A 20,670-nucleotide genomic window follows, 5' to 3' on the forward strand; every position below is an offset into this window, starting at 1 on the left:
GCATGTTCTCCTTATAATGACAACTTAAAAAATATGCATTTATACCTTTGGAAACCCTAATGCACCGATCCCAAATGAGCCAGGTAATTAGCTCGATTGATCAGGGAAGATTTGATGCATCAAAATTTTCTCTTCTTAAGCAGTTTTGTTGTGTTTTCAATGTATATAGATCTTCAACACTATTTTAGATACTAAGATCATTCACATCAAAGGTGTGAAAGATGCTAAAAACTCATTTTAGGTCTCTTCCCCTCAAAAACTCATTCACATGAAGGTTACTATACTTAAAATTTTTGACAACCTAGCTATAGTAAACTGCCATCTTTGGCAATCTACTGTAGCTCAAAAATTAATTTTTTTTTTTTTTATATTACACACTTCAATTAAAATAGCATCTCTCTCTCTCTCTCTGGCTTTTGATATGGTGGTCAAACAATTCCTCAATATTGATCATGCGAGGAAGAATTTGGCGGCCATGATTTTGGCGGGTTGTTTTTCTTTTTCTTTTTCTTTTTCTGGTTGTTGGTGGTGAATGGTGATGTGATTATAAGTATGAGTTTGTGATTTGTTTGTGATTTTGGTGATTGGGGGTTGTGGTTGTGGGTGGTGGTGACAATGGCAGTTGTTGTAGTTGTGGTGGCTACCAACTGATAGGAGTGTGCAGAAAATCCACCGACTTGTCGGGTTGGGTCGGTTTTTAAGGCTTGGTGGGTTGGGTTGGGTCACAAAATTTTTTTTTATAGCGGGTCGGGTTGGGTGTGGGTCATAAAATTACAAACCTGCCAAACCCGACCCGACCCACCAATATTTAATATATATTTAAAATATATTATATATTTAATAATTTTTTTTAAATCAGCTGTAAATTTAACATATAACATATACTAATAATAATATATTTAATATATACTAATAATAATATTATATACTATAAGTGCTTATATAAAATATATTATATATATAATATACTAATAATAATATATTTAACACTACAAAAAACTTGATTTTTAACAGTGGTTGTAACCACTACTAAAATTTTTAAAAAATGCTACTAAAAGTCATATAGGTCTATACCAGCTGTTTTCTAAACTACTGCTACAACTTGAATAACCGCTGTTAAGTTGCCGTTGCTATAGGTCACTATAGGTTATAGCAGCAGTTTTAGGAATCGCTGGTATAGAAAACATCTATAGCAACAGTTCTATAAACTGCTGTTAGAGAATTAAAAACCGCTAGTACACACAACTTTACCTTTTGGAATTAATTATTTATACCAATGGTTATGTAACTGCAACTATAGATTTTTTAGTAGCAGTTCATAGAACCACTGCTAGAGAATTAAAAACTGCTAGTACACACAACTTTACCTTTTGGAATTAATTATTTATACCAACGGTTATGTAACTGCTACTATAGATTTTTTAGTAGCAGTTCATAGAACCATTGCTAGAGAATTAAAAACCGCTAGTACACACAACTTTACCTTTTGGAATTAATTATTTATACCAACGGTTATGTAACTGCTGCTATAGATTTTTTAGTAGCAGTTCATAGAACCACTGCTAGAGAATTAAAAACCGTTGATACACACGGCATTTCTTTCGGAATTAATTATTTGTACCAACGGTTATGTGACCGCTCCTATAGATTATTTAGCAGCAATTCTATGAATTGCTGCTAGAGAATTAAAAAAACCGCTAGTACACAGGGCCTTCTTTTTGAAATTAATTATTTATACCAGTGGTTATGTAATTGCTGCTATAGATTCTTTAGCAGCAGTTCTATAAACCGCTACTAAACAAAATTAAAAATGTTTGTATACCCTTCCCTTATATCTAGCATGAATTATTTTTAATAGCAATTTTGTGAATTGCTACTAGATATTCTTTAACAACAGTTTTATAGAACACTGCTATAAAATAAAATAAATAAATAAAAATTGCTATTATTTTTAATAGCAATTTTGGAATGTTATTAAAATCCACAATTCCAAAAATCAAAGTAATAAAATAATTGCAAATAGTTAATAATATTGATCCAAATGAAGAAATAAAACTTTACAATTCGAAGTTTGGAATCACAAATATCTTAATAAAAGTATAAACAATATATTTTGGTACTTAAGATAAGACAATGATAAAATAATTGTAGACAACCTACAATAAAAACTAAGACTATAAATATTCCCTTTGAAGTATGCCAAAAGTCACTCCAGCATGAAACTTGGTCTCCCTTTATATTCCAATGTATTTTCTTAGTTTCCTGGAATACAATAAACCATATATTTGCATTAGTGAAAACTATATATATATATATATAGGCAAATCTGCGAGAATATATCAAATGGCTATTGGAAAAAAAAAATGATGACAGATACATATCTTCTCATGTGCATTATTTTTATTGTATTACCTCTAAACCAAGAGTCAACAAGCTTAGCATAATCTTGGCGATTTACTATATTTGAAGCCTCAGCCACTATTTGTGTTGCAGTTTTTGACTTATCAAAGTGCTTTGCTTTCAAAGCATGCTTCCAATTCCTCCATTGGTCACCCAATCTCTTTAATTTATGACGCTTGATTATCTCTCTTGCAATCTCATCTTGGGGGATGTAAAACTTTGATTGAAACACAAATACATATATAAAAAAATAAAATAAAAACCATAACCACTACGTAGAAGCATTCTTTCTATTAAAAAAAAATCTATGTAGAAGCATTGAAATTCTGGAAAGAAGCCTACTATATGTTACTAAAATTTTAATACCTCAATTATATTCCAACAATTTCCTTTGTAGTCATTTGGCATTGTACGCCAACTAACAACATTAATAGGACATAAGTGAGGGTTTGTTGCAACAATCTTTATAAATTGATTAAACCTACATCTTTCATGTTTAGTAGGCTAGAAATAATGGCCAAAAGACAACTTAAATTTGTTTATGCACAAAAAAAATGTAGTCAACACCACAATCATACTTTTAATTAATTGTTACATGCTACCAGGACTAAAAACATAAGTAATCATATTCATAGGTTGCTGTAATCATATTCATAAGACATTTTGGGTTTTTTTTTTTGACAAAAAAATTTAGTAATTAATCCTGAAAAAAGATTGATTTTCACTAATATTTGATTAAATTAGTATATATTCATGAAATTTAAGAATCACATGCACATATTCAAAGCCAAAACTAAGCCTCAGTTCAATCATTACTCATTTTATTAAAAAAAAAATGCTAAATCTCAATAGATCAAAAAAAAAAAAAACCTAATCAAATAAATAATTAAAATTATTTTATTCTATTTATATGCTATATAATATATTTATTTATTTAATAAAAAAATGCATAATAGTTTAAAAATCTTGATGTTTACCTGGGGAGTAATGGTTAAAAACCATACATTCAATCACTCTTCAGTCTCCACTCTCTTAGATTTGGAGGAAATAGCAACTTCTCTGAGAAAATTGTAAAAAAATATTGGAGATTCAGAAAATTGATGAAATGGGAGACAAAGAGAGAGAGGTTAAAAACTCACCTGTGAGTTGTTGTTACGACTCCTTCTACAAAAGTTTTTTTTTTTTTTTCTTTCTTGAGGAGAATAAAAACTCTTTTAATTTTTTCTAAGCAATTATTGGCAGCTACAGGTTTTATTTTTTAATATGGGGGTAACTACAATTTTGATATAAAGATAAAGAAGGCCAATATTAGAAACCAAGATAAGATAAGGACTCTTAAAAAGTTAAAAATAATAATACGTAAAAACCAAGATGAGATAAGGATTCAGTGGGTTAATAAAAAATAAAATAAAAAGGAAGTAAAAAAATACATTTATTTGGGAGAAAAAAAAGGGACATGAATTTCACTTTCCAACACATGTTTATTTGGGAGGGAAAAAAAAAACTTCCAACACACGTTCATTTGGGAGGGGGAAAAAACATGTAAAAGAAACTTCCAGCACACACTTCACTTTCCACACACGTTTAAAAAAAAAAAAAAAAAAAAAAAACCTTCCAGCACATAAAAGAAACTTCACTTCACTTCACTTTCCAACACACGTTTATTTGAAAAAAAAAAAATAATAAATAAAATAAAACTTCCAGCACACACTTCCAACACACGTTCATTTGGGAGGAAAAAAAAATCTTCCAGCACCTACGTTTATTTGGGAGGGAAAAAATAAAAAAGAAATTGAAAATCTTTCAATTGGCAGGGTTAGAACCCACCTTCTCAAGGTAAGTGTCCAAAATGACAACCAATGGACTAAGCACTAGTATTCTGACATGGTGGGAAATCTATTAATTTTAACTATAATTTAAAGAATTTGAAAAATTAAAATAGTTTGTGACACCTACTAATTAATAAAAATATAAAATACATAAGCATATATATAAATTTTTTATTATGAATAATATATTTAGCATTAATCATTATGTTTTATAGTTGAAAGAAACTTAGCCATTCTCGATATAACCAATAAGAATTAATATTTTAATTTTAATTTTTTTATATATGTTTTTTTATTCTATATTTTTATAATATAAAATTATTTTATTTCTTTATATTTTTAATCAAGATTGGTTATTTGTACAGAATGTGGCAATTCGTGTTTGCGGGTCGGGTTCGTGTCTTGTTGAGCTATGAGTATTAGGTTATATGGGTTGACCCGAACCCAACCTGTTTAGTAAACGTGTCAGGAATCCTCAACCTGAACACAGCTTGTTTATTAAACAGATCAACCCGACCCGACACATTTAACTCATTTAATTAACAAGTCATGTAAAAGTCAATGCAAATGAGCCGTTTTTAATAATCTTTTTGATTAACAGGTCATACCTAACCTATATGGTTTTTATCAATTCTCATATATATAAAATTAAAATAAAATTACAACCATAAATATAGTAATAAACATATAAAAATTACCATAAATTAAGCAATAATATCAAAATAATTAATAACTTTAAAAGCTAAATGGAATGAGCTCGCCCTGTATTGGGAGTAGATGCTGAATTTTCGTGGCAATTGCCATGATATACTACTGCAAAAATATTTACTTTGACCAAAAAAAAAAATTCATGATTTACTACTCTTCCAAACTAGAGAGTCTTGAGGCCTTCTAGCATTCAAAGAGATAGACTTGAAAACTAAAGCTTGAAAGGGGTAGAAAAAAGAATCAATGAGAAATTATTTCCATGTTGGTAGAGTGGAGGTTGAATTAATACTCTTCTTTTATAAACTCTCATCGGTTTGTCTGAGGAAGACTACTTATACTTGAGGGTGATCACAATAATCTATCTCTAGACTTAATCTTCAAGTGTTTATAATATTCAAGTATAGGATGATAATATTCAAGTTTTTATTACAATAATCTATCTCTAGACTTAATTTTTTTTTCCATCCCTTAATATAATATATCTTTTCCCATTTAGAGGTCAATTGTTGCCATCTCAGCTGTCCACTTGTAGGGTGGATGGTTTTTCAAGTGGGATACTTGTCCCATCTTCCATTTTCCCTCCTTTTAAGAGTAAGATATGAAGGTAATAGGCTGTCAAAACACTGTTCAAGAGAGTCATTTAACAATATGTAAAGTTGTGATTTACAACTATTTTGTATTGGCTTTAAATCCGTGCCAATTTGATTGTAATTTTGTTCAATCTTATGTATCTTGTATTTTATGTGGGATTTCTTAGTATGGGTTGTGTGTGAGAGAGAGTGTGAAGACTTAAGATATCATTGAAGATTAAAGGAGTTTTCGCAGGTAGCTCGTGAGAAGACTTCACGTGAAGTGAAGCCATGTGCTCAGCACATGACTGGAATGCGAAGAGTGATGACAGACAATGACAACTGGTTTTTGCGAGTATTTTGCGGGTAAGGCCTTCTTGCGAGATACCCGCAAAACATTCTTTTTTGCCATTTTGTCATATCTGATACACCATTTCTCTACCCACACTATTTATACTCACATTACTCACATATTGAGAGAAGTGTTTTTTCAGAGAGAAAACCCTAACCATAACCCTTAAGAGTTAGAGATTGTCATACCCACAATCCTCTACACAATCCATTGTAGTTTTCCTCAACTCCTACCTCTCCATATCCAAATCATTGAGAGATTGATAGCCCAAATACTTACCACACCCATTTTGAGTATAAAGTGAGGTTTTGGAGCTGCTCGGAAGTATTGGAAGAAGCCATTTGTTTGGTGGATGCAATCGAGCTGAATTGCGTGATTCGAAAAGCTAAAAAAGACAATGCTTCGTCAAGTCAGTTAATAGTAGGAGCTTGGAGGGTTCAAGTACATGGGGTAGACTAGGCTTGGAAGGTCTTTTGTTATTTGGGTACTCCAACTCATTCTCTAGTGGATCGATTTACTGCTTGGAGGATGGCGGAGAGGTTTTTTGCCGAGTTCTTCGGTTTCCTCTTCGATAACACATCGACGTGTTATCTTATGTTTGCATTCTTCTTCCCTACTCTTTTAGATTTCATTTTAATGATTGATATATGATGAATATGACTTAGTGTAGTTTATTGTAATTTGGGGGTCTAAACAGCGCTTGCGTTTTCACACAAATTCGACCTTTCACCATAAATGTGGCATGATAAGTTGGTGCAGTGCATTTAATGTGAATGAGATGTTTACTTTCTAAGTAAGCTTCCTCCAACCTTCACTTGGGGAAATTATTGTTCCTCAGCCAGATAGTATCCTAGATGTAGCCTGATAGCCGTCATTTGCCTGTTTACATTTTTGAGCCTGTCCTCTTCCTCGACACAGGCTTTTTGTTCAAACCTTCCTCTGGTTGGTCTTATCAGAATTCTAGATGATGGTTTGTTTTCAGACACGTCTTCTCTGGGCTAATTCCCTTGACCTCTGGGCCAAAATGCTTGGTTTGAGCCCATTCCCTTTCCTTAATACATAATTGGTCCCCTTCAGGCTCAACCTAGGCCCAATCCTCTTTGATTTTTCCTCCCCCCCCCCCCCCACCCCCCCCCCCCAACACCCACATTAGTAATTTCATTTGCTTCTCAATAATGCACTTAAAGTTTTGGTTTATAATTTGAAGACTTCATTAGTTATTGAAAGGGAGAAAATACGCGCTAGGATGCCTATTGTGATTGTACGGGCTGACTATAGTCCGCGAACATAAGAACAGACGAGCCCGTTATTTACACGAGGCCTTAAGTGGACGGACCTTAGGTGGACGGACCTGATACGGACGGAACGAAGAAAGATGGGCTGGTCGGCCATGGGCCTGTTGGACCCCTTAGTGGAAATACTTTGGCCCATTCTCGTAAGGCCCTAAACAGAGTCCTTGCGCTACTTGGACTCTAGATATCTCATGTATTTGGTAAAGATCTTCCCTATAAGGAGAAGATCTGTCCACCACGTTTCGAACTCTAAAAAAGAGGATTTCTACAAGAAAAAGACTTGGATGCCAAGTCTAAGAGGAAAAACTTTCGACTATTATAAAAGTCCCAATACTCTCACCAATAAAGGTACACATTATTTACCCTCTCTAGCACTCTAAAGTTGTGAGAATACTTTCTGACTTAACCTTCGGAGGGTATTTGGCCGGCACCACACCGGTGCCCTTTGATAGGTTTTCTTCTTTGTATTGTGTAGGTTTACGGTCGAGCGCGAAGACATCGTGTGACTCACTGGTGAATTTCTCAGCTTCATCAGTTATTTTGGAAGTTTTTTGGCCCTAGCCTTTAGACCAATGTCGATGTTAGTAGTTAGGTGTCTCCTAACTAAATTTGTTATATTATAAAAATAAAAAGCCTAGATCTCACCATGTTGCACTTGGCCTTAGTATGGTCAAAACCCATGGCAACAACTCAACAATAAGGACAATGGATTTTGAACAACGGAATTTGCCCACCTCCATATAGTTACGTTATTATTTTTTTTAATGAGTAATTTTAATCAAAATAACAAACTATCATATTATTAGATTTTTATATTGGTCATTATAAATTATTTTATTTTTATAAGATTTTGGACTAATTGTTCCCGAAGTTATGACAAAAATATGGTACAATTCAGTTTTAAGGCTGAAAAAATTGAGTATGTTGATAACATAATCAATTTTTTTTCATACTCCATATTTTATAGTCTTGAGAACTAAAATTATTTGTTCTTATCTACGTTATCTATTATAAATAGAAGAAATTATCTATTTCCATAAAAAAATAAAATAAAAATTATTTGTTTCACCAAAAAAAATTAATTTCTTACATGACCCACGTAATAGCCTGAAGATTAGTTTGCTCTTCAATCGTTAGCAATCTTCATTTTGAAATAGATGACTACCAAAAACTAATATTTATCCCATTAAAAAAAAATCTTAAAAAAAAAAAAAAAATTGTGTAACCGAAGGTTTGAAATTCTCTTTTATCCATAATACTCAAATCTTAGATATATTTTGGCGCGTATTCTGAAAAGAAAAATAGATATATTTTGGCGCGGGCGCGAAATATTTCTTTGCCTTGCTTTCACTTCTCTTTTGTCTCTCTTAACCGTCTGTCTTTCACTTCTCTATCGCAAGGAGGAACTAATTTTTCAGAAGGTTTGTAATTTTCTCATTCATTTTTTTCTTCTTTCTAATGTCATAGATTGTACAGAGGTAGTCAAAGTATGCTAATATTAAGATAGTTGGGTCTAGCCTTACTCTGTATACTCGACTTAGTTAAATAAAAGTTTCTATCGTTTCGGGTTCCAAAAAAAAAAAAAAGACTTAATTTAAATTTTAATGAAGGTGGTATGGTGTTTTCGGTTAAACATTGTTTGTATGCCGTTTTGATTTATATGCTTTAAATCTACTCATTGAAGTCTCTTGGCCTTGATGTCAATCACGAGAAATTGGCTTACAGATGTAATTGTGTATGGGTTTGATGAATAAAGAAGATTCGTTCAATGCAATAGAGTAGATTTAAAAAAAAAAAAAAAAAACTATAACTACACAAGGAAAATCCTTCACACTCTCTAATCTTACCGCTAGCATTTGCTAAGTTGTTTCTTTCACCAGCCCGCATGAAAACTTGCTGTGTACACAAAAACCATGATTAGTATCAGTTCTATGTAACTCCACAATACCAATTATCTGAAAAAGCATTCTTATAGGGTGATAAATTATTTGTTAGGTTAGCGTTATTGCTATACATTCCTTGTTGGATTTATGTATAATGAATATGTGATTTGTGTTGATAATTATCTATATTGATATTTTTCTAAATAGATATGGGAAAGAAACGGTTTCGTATAGTTAATGCTGAAATTGAGCCACAGCCACAAGACCCATCAGATGGGTCATTAGGGCCTAATCAGTCACAAGACACACTATCTCTTGATCATTCACCTGGCCCATCAGCTAATCGATCAAGTGTCCTATTAGTGCCTCAACCTCAAGCAGATGATAATTCAGATGAGGAATCTACAAATATAGAAGTTCAAATTACAGGTATTATGAAATTAAATAAATATGTTTTATTGTAGTCATTTTTCACAAGAAAATCTTAATTAAAAGTATGCTTTTGTTGTTGACCACATTTTTTTGTTTTTTTGTTTTTTGTATAAATAGATCATGCAGGTGTACGTAGCACACGTGGGATAACACGTATGTCTGAGATATGGAATTTAACTGATGGGAAAAAGGTCCAGTTATCTTTTAATGGCTGTTTTCAACCAGTTGAACGTGAAGGTATTATTTTTAATCGATTTGTAGGCACTGTTGCAAGAAAGCCTAACTTATGTCCAATTAATTATTTTAATTGGCGTAAAGTGCCGAATGACTACAAAGAAAAATGTTGGACTATTATTGAGGTAATTAAATTCTAGTACCAAAAACTATATTTATTTCTAAAATTTTAAATGTTTCTTTCATGTGGTTACATTTCTTTTTCTTTTCTTTTTTTGTATTTGTGATTCAGTCAAAATTTCACATTTCCAAAAATGAGGAAGAAAGAAAGATCATCAAACGTCTGACTTTAAAGGGTTTGGGTGAAAAGTGGAGGAATTGGAAGTGCGCCTTGAAAGCAAAGCATTATGATGAGTCAAAAACTGCGGCAGGGATAGTAGCTGAGGCCCCAAGTACAGTGAATCGCCAAGATTTTGCTACACTTGTAAACTTTTGGTTTAGTAAAGATGGACTGGTATAAATAACATTATCTTATACATTATGGCATCTAATGCTTTGGTAGAACACTTATTCATAAATACAAATGAAAAGAAAAGTGAATTAACTTTAATTTTAATCAGTGTGTTTTTATGTTGAATGTAGGAACGTAGTAAGGCTGGTAAGAAAGCCAGTAAAAAGAAAAAAGATGTACACACTGCAGGATCAAAATCTTATGCACAACATGCCTTTGATATGGTAATTACAAAGTTAGTACTTGGAAATAGTTTGTATATTTTGCTTACATTCAATTGCATCCATTAAAATAATTAATATATTTGTGATGCAGTTCAAAAAAGATGGGGTTGCACCAAATCGAGGGAAGCTATATGTAAAGCTTCACAAAAAAAAGGATGGGATGCCTGTTAATGAGGATGCAAGTGAGAAAATTGTATGTGTCATCATATTTTTTTAGTATAAGAACTTTATTTCTACCATTCTCCATTTTTTTTAAAAACAAAATTTATAATTATTATCCTGATTCTTAGGACAAACTGAAGGAGTTAATGAGTCAAGAAGCTAGTGACTTGCCTGAAGGTGCAAATGGAAGTATAGCATGGTGTTCCACAGATGCGTTTTCTAAGGTAATGGGTAAAGAGAAACATGGTCGTGTGCGGGGTTTAGGATTTGGGCCAACTCCTTCTAACCAAAGTGGCTCAAAAAATAGCTGTTATGGAGGGATAAGGATAACTAGTGAAGAAGAGAGGTTGAAAGATGATAAGATACGTCGCTTGACAGATAAAGTATCAACCTTAGAAGATAAGTTGGCAATGGTTATGCAGCATATTCAACTCCCTGCTAATACTGATTTACAGGTTATAAATATGTGATATATTCTTTATGCTTTACATGTTTTGTTAGGATTACTAAATTATGTTATTTTATATCTTTATATTATTGTTTTACTTCATAATTTAGGACAAAGATGTGGCTAGAGGTTCCCCTCATCAACAATCTCCATGGCATCCCTTTGCTGCAACTGATGAAATGGAAAACTGAAGTAAGTTTTATTTTATTTTATTGTATTTCTTTCTAATTGATAATTGATCAACTTTTTAATTTTTTAATTTTTGATTTAGGATTCTAACCAGAAAGAAAACCACTTGATATTTCAAATTTTATTCAATAGAAGTATTGTAAATGGCAACATACTTTGTCTAATGGAGATATATTATTTCTGATATTACAGGAAAGATGACAATATATTGGAGAAAAAAAGAGGGAGCATTGGAGCAGTAAAGAGGAAGCATATTTCACTGTTGTAGTGATTCTTGATGATTAATGCTTTCAAAGGAGAATATTATGGCCTTAGTTTTTATTATCACTTGCCAAATTAGTTTATGTTTGCTTGGATACCAAACTATATTGTTTTTATTGTTATGTGTCTAGATCACTATTTATTTTGGATTTTAAACAATATTATTGTCTGCAATTGCTTTGTCCATGTGAATTTTTAAATTCTGAATTTGAAACAATATTTTCTTTGCTATCACGACTAACCTGACTTATTATGGCAGCAAGCTTATGTCATTTTATTTTCAAATTTTTTATTAGACTAATACATAAATAGCATTATATGTGGTCCAATAGCTTGGAATTTATGATTTTTGTTATTAGTTGGTTTCATCATGCCTCAACTCCCAGTGAAATTGTTTCTAAAAAAATGAAATTAACATATGGATCTAATTGATCCTAATACATAAATAGCTGATTTTATCCTATTCTTCTTTACTACTTTATTAGTTAATTTTGTCAAGAAACAAGCACAAGTTCAAATAGGACTTTTGCGTATGCTATATTTTTGCTCAAAGATTACCAATTGATTAACAACTCTCTTTATGGTCAGAATGAATAGAGAAGGTTAATTTCTCTAATGAAAAGCAGCAAACTTATTACTTATGAGTCATGTGTCTAGTACAAGATGTGTTGTTGCTTTACAGTCATTAACATGTGTTTCCCTATGTATTTAATACTTAATAGTACTTCTCTATGTACAAGTTATGATAGTAATATGGTACAAGTTAATTTAAAGATTAAAAAATTGGTAACATACTCTATTTTTTTCCATATATTTTATAGTCTTGAGAGGTCAAATTATTTGTTCTTATCTATCTTATCTGTTATAAGAAGGAGAAATTATCTATTTCTATCAAAATTAAATAAAAATTATTTCTTTCAAAAAAAAAAAATTGTTTAGATAAAATGACACCCACATAAGCAAGAAGATTAATTGGTTCTTTAAAAGTTGGCAAACTTCTTTTAGAAATAAAAGCAAAAAGCTAATACTTAAGTATTGTGAAAATAATGAGAGAGCACCTTAGTTTATTCGCACTTAACTAAAACTATATAACATCACATATTTATATACTAGAGAAGGTCGGTTCATGTTTGTGACCTTGCTATACACAAACAACAACAATCCAAGTACTAATTGGATTTGGCAACCCAAACCTAATATTAATGGGACTAGGATTTAATGTGGGTCAATCACGCGCTCTTCGGGACGTTTCTAATATATATATATATATATTCTCACACAATACAATTCTACCACTAACTTTTTCCTCAAAAAAAAAAAAAAAAAAAAAAAAAAAAGAAGAATTCTACCACTAACTAAAGCCATATAACATCCCATTAAAAAAAGAAAAGAAAAAAAAAAAAGCCATATAACATCACATATTTATATATTAGAGAAGGTCGGTTCATGCTTGTAACCTTGTTGTACACGAACAACAACAATCCGACTCTTTCAAAAAAAAAAAATAAAAAATAAAAAACAACAACAACAACAATCCGATATTAGAGCCCAGACTTGTACAAAGTCAAAGCCCAAACCAAATAGAAAAATAAATCCCTAACTCTTTGGGACGTTGCGCACTCTCAATCTCTCTTTCTCTTTGGGTGTTCTGATCTCTCCGTCGAGGTAAATATTCTCTTGATCACGCTTTTGTTTTTGAAATAGTTTTGGCATATTTTGATTACAGCTTTAGCTTCTTCCTTGGTTATTTATGTCAATTTTGTTTATTATTGGTGTTTTATCAATGGAGATAATTTTGTACCGTACTGGCCGGTACTGCCGGTATTTACCGTGCCAGAACCTTGGCCCATACAGAAAATCTAATATTTCATTCCGGCTAAAATATCAGCTGAACCGGAGTTGTTCCGTTCATATCGGAGTAAATTCCGGATTTCGGCCGGTAATTTGATATCGGGCTGAAACCAAAACCTCTAAGGGAAGGCTTAGAAAAAGAATAACAAGAGAAGAAGAAGTTGACGCTTATTAAAATCTTTAAAAAATTTACTTACTAGTCATTGCAGATCGACCAAGCTGCTGTTGTTTCTCAGTTCTCAGTTTCAAGTTTGTCGCCTCATCACCTGCTTCTCCTTCTTTTACTTCTTTCTTCTTCTGTTTTTCTATTTCACTTTTTGCTCTTCCCCCTCTTTTCCTTGTTTTTTCCTCTGTGAATATCCATGCACATTTTGGAACTTGTGGTCTGATGGGAAGTGAAAGAGACTAGTCCTTTTATTCACTCCCATCCGAATGGACACGTGGCTTGGGAGTACTTGTTTGCTCTCTGTACAATATGAGAACCATTCCAATCTTTAACTTCAAAAAAAGTACTTTTATATATATATATATATATATTATAGTTGTAGACTATGCCTATAAAAAAAAAAAAAAACAAACAAATTACGTAAATTGTACAATAGTAATGTTTTTTTATGTTAAATTATATACTTATTATTGATATTATAATTATATAATTAACGGTAATCTCAAAATAGTACACCGGTATTGATTGATATTGAAATATATCGTTCCATTGGTTCAACCGGTACACCCTCCAATACAAAATTGACTCCCTTGAATTTTTTATTTATTATTTGTGTATGTGTGTGTGGATCTTAGGTTTAACGTTTGTATACAAAGCTAATGTCTTTCTCTATATTTGTTTTGTAAAGACTTTATTTTATTTTGTGTCTGTGACTGTTTATGGTTCCTTTTCATTGTTTAGAATTCAAACCCAATAAAACTGAATGCAATTTTTCTCCAAAAAAAAAAAAAAAAGAAAAAGAAAAAAAATCAAACCAAACCAATTTTTTTGGACAGTGCTTTGATGTATACTTACAAAAGATTGATTTTTTCATGAGGACAGCTTTGGTTTGCTTTTTATGTTAAAATATCCGCCCGTTATAACTATTGAATTATAAAGTAAAAAAAAAATTCTCAATACTTTTACTTATCAATATGTTAGAAAATTTACATAAGTACTATTAGTGTTATAAAATATGTAGAAACAAGTTTTTATTAAGTATTTATTTTAGAGAGTACTTACATTTCATTAATTGTAATACATTCTAATACCATAATTTTGCAAATAATTTCCTTTGGATCTTACTTTTTATAGTTTTTCTGTGCATCGTATGGGTCAGGGACTAATTTAATATATTACAATTCACCTAGGTAGGTCAACAAAGAAAAATTATTTGGCAGTCCAAATTAAACTAAACCAGACTTAGACAGTAATTGATGGTGCAAGTTTGTAATTTTTTGGGCAAGGATTTATCATGTTCCTACATTTAAAGAAGGTAGGCCTGATAATGGTGCAAGTACGTAATTTATTGTTTTTGTTTATGGCCTTATTAATTTAATTTCAGCTTGATTTAATTTCTCTTGTAGAGCAGTTGATACTAATGGATAAGAGCTGGATGAAAAAACCTAGGCATTCAAAAGAGTATGTACAAGGGATTAACGACTTTCTGAAGTTTGCTTCCAAAGTAAAGACTATGGATGGGATGGTTTCATGTCCTTGTGAAAACTGTGTGAATTCAACTATGCTTGCTGTCAACACTGTACGGGATCACTTAGTATCTTTTGGATTTTGCAATGGTTATGAATGTTGGTTTTTCCATGGAGAACCCTTGACTACTGCAACAACTTCTTGTGAAACTAGTACAAGTCATGTCCAAGAGACCTTGAATGCACAAGAATTCTTGAATTCACAAGACATTTCCACTGAATATGGTGATATACCTAATATGATGCATGATTTATTGCGTGGCCACATAATGAATGAATCTGGAGATAATAATAATTCTTCAGAACCACCAGAAGAAGTCCCGAATGTGCAACAATCTAGGCAAGGTCCTAATCAAGATGCGCAAAGGTTTTATAGTTTACTTAAAGATGCTGATCAACATTTGTATGAAGGGTGCAAGAATTTTAGCAAGTTGTCTGCCATTGTGATTTTATATCAGTTAAAGTGCCTTAATGGCTGGAGCAATAAGTCTTTTACAATGTTGCTCCAAATTTTGAAAGATATGCTTCCTTTCGATGCGAAGTTACCGAAAGACACATATGAGGCTAAGAAAATTATTAAGGATTTAGGACTTGGTTATGAGAAGATTGATGCATGTATAAATGATTGTATGTTATTTTGGAAAGAGAATGCCAATGATGAAGAGTGTAAAGTCTGTCATACTTCCAGGTGGGCAACAAATGAGAATGATAAGAAGAATAGTGGAAATGATAAGGAGAATAATGGGAAAGGTAAGGAGAATAGCAGGAAAGATAAGGATAATTTGATGAATGCTTCATTCAAGACAAGAAAGAAAAAAGCTACTAAGGTTTTGCGTTGGTTTCCTTTAAAGCCAAGACTACAAAGGTTGTTTATGTCTCCCAAAACAGCTTCTTCAATGAAATGGCATGTTGAGGGTCGCACAAATGACTGAATAATAAGACATCCCGCCGATTCTCTTGCTTGGAAAACATTTGACAATCATTATATAGATTTCTCATCTGACCCTCGCAATGTTAGACTTGGATTAGCAGCTGACGGATTTAATCCTTTTGGGAATATGAGTACTAGTCATAGTACATGGCCGGTCGTTTTGATTCCATACAATCTACCTCCTTGGATGTGCATGAAAAGATCTTCTTTCATGTTATCCTTGCTTATACCTGGGCCAAGTTCACCTTTAAATGATATAGATGTGTATTTACAACCTTTAATAGAAGAATTGAAGGAATTGTGGGATGATGGAATATCAACTTATGACGTGTCTTCTAATGAGAATTTCAAGATGCATGCAGCATTGATGTGGACGATAAATGATTTTCCTGCATATGGTGATTTATCTGGTTGGAGCACTAAAGGGGCCTTTGCTTGTCCTTCTTGTAATTTGAATACTCGATCTCAATGGTTAAAATATGGAGGGAAATATTGTTATATGGGTCATCGACGATTCTTGGAAGAAGATCACAGCTTCCGTAAAGATAGAAAATTTTTTGATGGGACCGATGAAATGGAAAAAGCCCCTGTTATACCATCTGGAATTGACATCATGGAGCAAACTGAACGCATTAATTGTATTTTTGGGAAGAAAAAGACCAAAGTCCAAAAAAAAAAGAGAAAGAGAAAGGAAGATGTAGACCAAGAACCAAAAGGATGGAAGAAGAGAAGTATATTTTTTGAATTGCCTTATTGGAAGAATCACATGTTGCGGCATAATCTTGATGTGATGCATATAGAAAAAAATGTTACAGACAATGTACTTGGCACAGTGCTAGAATTGCCACGCAAGACTAAAGATAACTTGAAGACCTAAAAGATATGGGTATAAGACATACACTTCACCCAGAAAAGAGGGGAGATGATAAGACATATATGCCACGATCTTGTTTTACAATGGTTCCAAAAGAAAAGGATAGTTTCTTGAGAGTTTTGAAGAAAATAAGAGTTCCAGATGGCTATGCTTCAAACATTTCACGTTGTATCCAACTTAAACAACGCAAAATTTTTGGTTTGAAGAGTCATGATAGTCACATTATAATGCAACAACTTCTTCCAATAGCAATAAGAGGAGCTTTACCAAAGAAAGTCAGTATGACTTTAATGGATTTATCTTGTTACTTCAGAGAAGTATGTTCCAAAGTCCTACAAGTAGAAGATCTTGAGAAACTTGAGTCTCGAATTGCAATGACATTATGTGAATTGGAAAAAATATTCCCTCCTTCTTTCTTTACTGTCATGGTTCATTTAGTCATCCATTTGGCCACTGAAGCAAAAATTGCTGGACCAGTCCATTATCGATGGATGTATCCCATTGAGAGGTAAGTCATAATTATTTAAATTTTTCAATGAAATCCATTATTCCACTATTTATCTTCTGTTTCTAAATAGGTATCTCTTAAGACTTAAGTCTTATGTGCGTAATAGAGCTCATCCAGAGGCCTCTATTGCTGAAGGATACATTGCAGAAGAGTGCTTAATATTCTGCTCATGATATTTGGAATCTGTTGAGACAGTATTCAATAGACCCATTAGAAACGTTGATGATGCTACAGGAGCAATGTCGAATATTCAACTTGATTCAACTGAATGGGTACAAGCACATCGTTATGTTTTATTCAATAGCAATGAAATTATTCCATTTCGCGAGTAAGTAATATTGATAAATATGATTCATATTTCAGCATGTTAATCAAATGATAACTCTTAATAATAACACATGCTACACTTGTTTATATAGGTTACACAAGGATCGAATAAAGAGCAGAATACGTCCACGTCGCGTACCAGAAGGAGTTATTAATAAGATCCATATAGAAGAGTTTTGTGACTGGTTTCGAAATTATGTAAGTAATTCATTACTAATAATTTTTTGCATACAATAGAAGTAGTATAAGGGTTACTTAGCTCATATTGATATATCATATATAATTTTAGGTTGTGGCCATGAGTAATACTGAGAAGGTGAAACTTACTGATAAAGTTAGATGGCTTGCTTCATTATTTTTTCTTGGTAAGATTAAAGCATTATACTTGCACTTTTAATATAATTTCTAGATAAACATTTTCCAAAAATCCAATTGCCAAATATTTACATTATTTTTCAAATTTTGAGTCTTAGTTGTGTATTCAAAATAAGGTACCATCTTAGGATGAGTGTTGTCAATGCCTAACTCATTCTCTGCATGTAACTTAGTTTTTGAGTTAGTGTATTTAGTTTTAGAATTTTTTTCCTATTTTAAATTATGAACCTATTATATATATATATATATATATAAACTTATGAACCGTTTAGGTTTTCTTAGTTAAAATGCTACTATAATGGGTTTATTGTAGCAGATTTTCAAATGCTGCTATAAGTCTCTTTGTAGCAGTGGTTTTTTTGTAACCGCTATAATATACTTTTTTTTCTACAGCGGTTTCCCAACTGCTACAATATACTTTATTTTTTGTGTTCTATAGGTGATTTCTAAATACAAAACTACAATTTTATTTTTTATTTTTTTGCAATGGTTTCCCAACTGCTGCAATATACTTTATTTTTTGTGCTTCTATAGGTGTTTTCTAAATACAAAACTACAAAGTTTAGTCTTTTTTTATTTTTATATTTTTTATACTCCAATGTAGAAAACTAATACCCTAATGAGATCATCATACACCTAAAATACTCAGAATGACACAAATACGCCTAGAATTATAAAATGACCAAAACATCTCTAGAATGTCCATAACTAGAGAACTATTTTTAAAATTTTCAAAATGAACAATATACCCCTAGACCTCCAAATTTACAAAATACATTAGGAATGATTACAATGGACAAAAAAAAAAAAAATCCCTAAAATCCCTAAATGATAAAAATACCCCCAAACCATTGTACTACTGTTATCTACTGGTTTAAATTGTGAAGATGTTTATCCTCAGCAATCTTAGTGTGGTGTCAAACACCTATTGAGAAGACCATAATTTCCTAACTCATTTTAGTGACATGTAATATATATGTGTGTGTGTGTGTGTGTGTGTGTGTGTGTGAGGGGGGGGGGGGGGAACTAACATTTTAGTATTTATTCTATGTGATTAGAAAGATTACTAATAGAATAAATATGTTTATTTTGTTCTATTATTTATTTTAAGCATAATGAAATTTTAATATCATTTTTCTAAGATTTATACTAGAAACAATTGAATTTTTTTATATGTGAGAAACAATTGGTTTGAAATATGGTATTCTTGCTCAAATTAAGTTGGTTTTGCAACAACTGAAACAATGTCCAACAAAAAGGAAAAAAAATAAATTTAGTTACACAATCAAGAATGTAAAAAAAAAAAAAAATTCAAATGATATTTGCATTTTCTTTAGTAGGCATGAAACATGTTTGTCTATATTAGCTACTATATTATGCAATTTTCAATTTTGAAAACACACACACATATGTATAGTATAATCAAATCACTACAATATTCTTACTATCTTTCAATTTTGTATATAAAATAACTAAATATTACAATTTTTTTACTGGAAAAATTATTGAAATAATTTTTTTTATACATCGATTGTTGGGGTGGGGGATGTAAACTTGGACGTCCCTGTTAGAAATGTGACAACCAGTTAAGTTGCAAGATTCTTGGCTAAAATTATTGAAATATTGAGAAAAACTAATAATAAGTTTCCCCGCCCATCGTGCGGGAACTCAGCTAGCCTAAAGAAATGAGAAGAGCATAAATTCCAAGCTATTGGACTAGGTATAATGCTATTTATGTATTACTCTAATAAAAATTTTGAAAATAAAATGGCTCATACACCTTGGCAAAAGGTTAGTCCTAGTAGCTGAGAAAATATTGTTTTAAATCCACAATTTAAAAACTCACACTAAAAAAGTAAATATTGCAACCAATATTATTGTTTCAAATCCAAAATAGTCACTAGACACATTACAATAAAAACAATATAGACTAGTACTCAAGCAATGATAAACTAATTAGGCAAGCTACAATGAAACAATATTCTCCCTTGAAAGCATTAATCACCAAGAATCACTAAAACAATGAAACACGTTCCCTCCTGTGACTAGTAATCTTCTTCAGACTCAGAATCATCCATAAAATTCTCTTCATCAAGTGGAAGTGGTGTATCGACTATGGTTCCATCTACATCATTTCGAGCCCAATTTAGGTTGTCATTCGCATTATTAGGTGGATTTTCAATATCATATGGCTCATTATCACAATAAATGTCTACATCATTATCACTCAAATCGCCATTACCAACGTCGAACACATCCCTTGGTTTTGTTTTGACAACAACAAGCCAATCCTTGTCTCTTTCATCTTCAACATAATATACTTGTGAAGCTTGAGATGCCAAAATAAATGGGTCATCTGTCATTCTCTTCCCAACATGTATTAAATGTGAAAAATTGACAAGGGGAAACCCAAATTCATCTATCTTATATCCCCTACCTGTTCAACTCAACCCAATCACATTTGAATAATATGTATCTCAAATTATCATAATAATTCAATTCAATTATGTCAGATAGAACACCGTAGTAAGTAATGCCTCCTTCTATTGTTACACTGACTCCACTGTTTTGAGTTTTCTTATTTTCCTCATAATCTTTAGTTCGGAATTTAGTACCATTGACAACATATCGTTTCATCCGTCTAGCTTCAGTATTGGGTCCTTCAGCAAGCCATCTAA

At 31.9% G+C, this 20,670-nt stretch overlaps 2 protein-coding genes and 2 long non-coding RNA genes across 4 annotated transcripts; 3 read left to right on the forward strand and 1 right to left on the reverse strand.

Annotated features, from left to right (window-relative positions):
- Positions 1-2,124: 2,124 nt before the first annotated feature.
- Positions 2,125-3,577, reverse strand: LOC136062015 (uncharacterized). The gene is made up of 3 exons (XR_010623856.1): positions 3,378-3,577; positions 2,413-2,617; positions 2,125-2,262 (listed from the first exon to the last, which is right to left on the reverse strand). It is a non-coding gene; the product is annotated as an uncharacterized LOC136062015 (long non-coding RNA).
- Positions 3,578-9,242: 5,665 nt separating this feature from the next.
- LOC112026107 (uncharacterized) lies at positions 9,243-11,006 on the forward strand. Its single transcript, XM_024058790.2, has 6 exons — positions 9,243-9,462; positions 9,583-9,824; positions 9,932-10,153; positions 10,282-10,374; positions 10,466-10,567; positions 10,665-11,006. The coding sequence occupies exons 1-6, from the start codon at positions 9,243-9,245 to the stop codon at positions 11,004-11,006; spliced, it is 1,221 nt and encodes a 406-aa protein (XP_023914558.2).
- A 3,865-nt stretch (positions 11,007-14,871) lies between these two features.
- Positions 14,872-16,785, forward strand: LOC136062020 (uncharacterized). The gene is made up of 2 exons (XM_065760586.1): positions 14,872-15,727; positions 15,968-16,785. Exons 1-2 carry the CDS (start codon positions 14,872-14,874, stop codon positions 16,783-16,785), a joined length of 1,674 nt encoding a protein of 557 aa, XP_065616658.1.
- Positions 16,786-16,841: 56 nt separating this feature from the next.
- On the forward strand, positions 16,842-17,961 carry LOC112026106 (uncharacterized). The gene is made up of 3 exons (XR_010623855.1): positions 16,842-17,618; positions 17,710-17,815; positions 17,907-17,961. It is a non-coding gene; the product is annotated as an uncharacterized LOC112026106 (long non-coding RNA).
- The last annotated feature ends 2,709 nt before the right edge of the window (positions 17,962-20,670 follow it).

This window comes from Quercus suber, unplaced genomic scaffold, assembly GCF_002906115.3.
Source record: "Quercus suber isolate HL8 unplaced genomic scaffold, Cork oak 2.0 scaffold_373, whole genome shotgun sequence".
Lineage (NCBI taxonomy): Eukaryota > Viridiplantae > Streptophyta > Magnoliopsida > Fagales > Fagaceae > Quercus > Quercus suber.

Excerpts from the sequence above, each read along its gene's own strand:
- LOC112026107 (XM_024058790.2), top strand. The coding sequence starts at position 9,243 with ATGGGAAAGAAACGGTTTCGTATAGTTAATGCTGAAATTGAGCCACAG. Across the intron at positions 9,463-9,582 it reads TATAGAAGTTCAAATTACAG|ATCATGCAGGTGTACGTAGC; the intron begins GTATTATGAAAT and ends TTGTATAAATAG. Across the intron at positions 10,568-10,664 it reads AGGATGCAAGTGAGAAAATT|GACAAACTGAAGGAGTTAAT; the intron begins GTATGTGTCATC and ends CCTGATTCTTAG.
- LOC136062020 (XM_065760586.1), top strand. The coding sequence starts at position 14,872 with ATGGATAAGAGCTGGATGAAAAAACCTAGGCATTCAAAAGAGTATGTA. Across the intron at positions 15,728-15,967 it reads TAAGGAGAATAATGGGAAAG|ATTTCTCATCTGACCCTCGC; the intron begins GTAAGGAGAATA and ends ATCATTATATAG.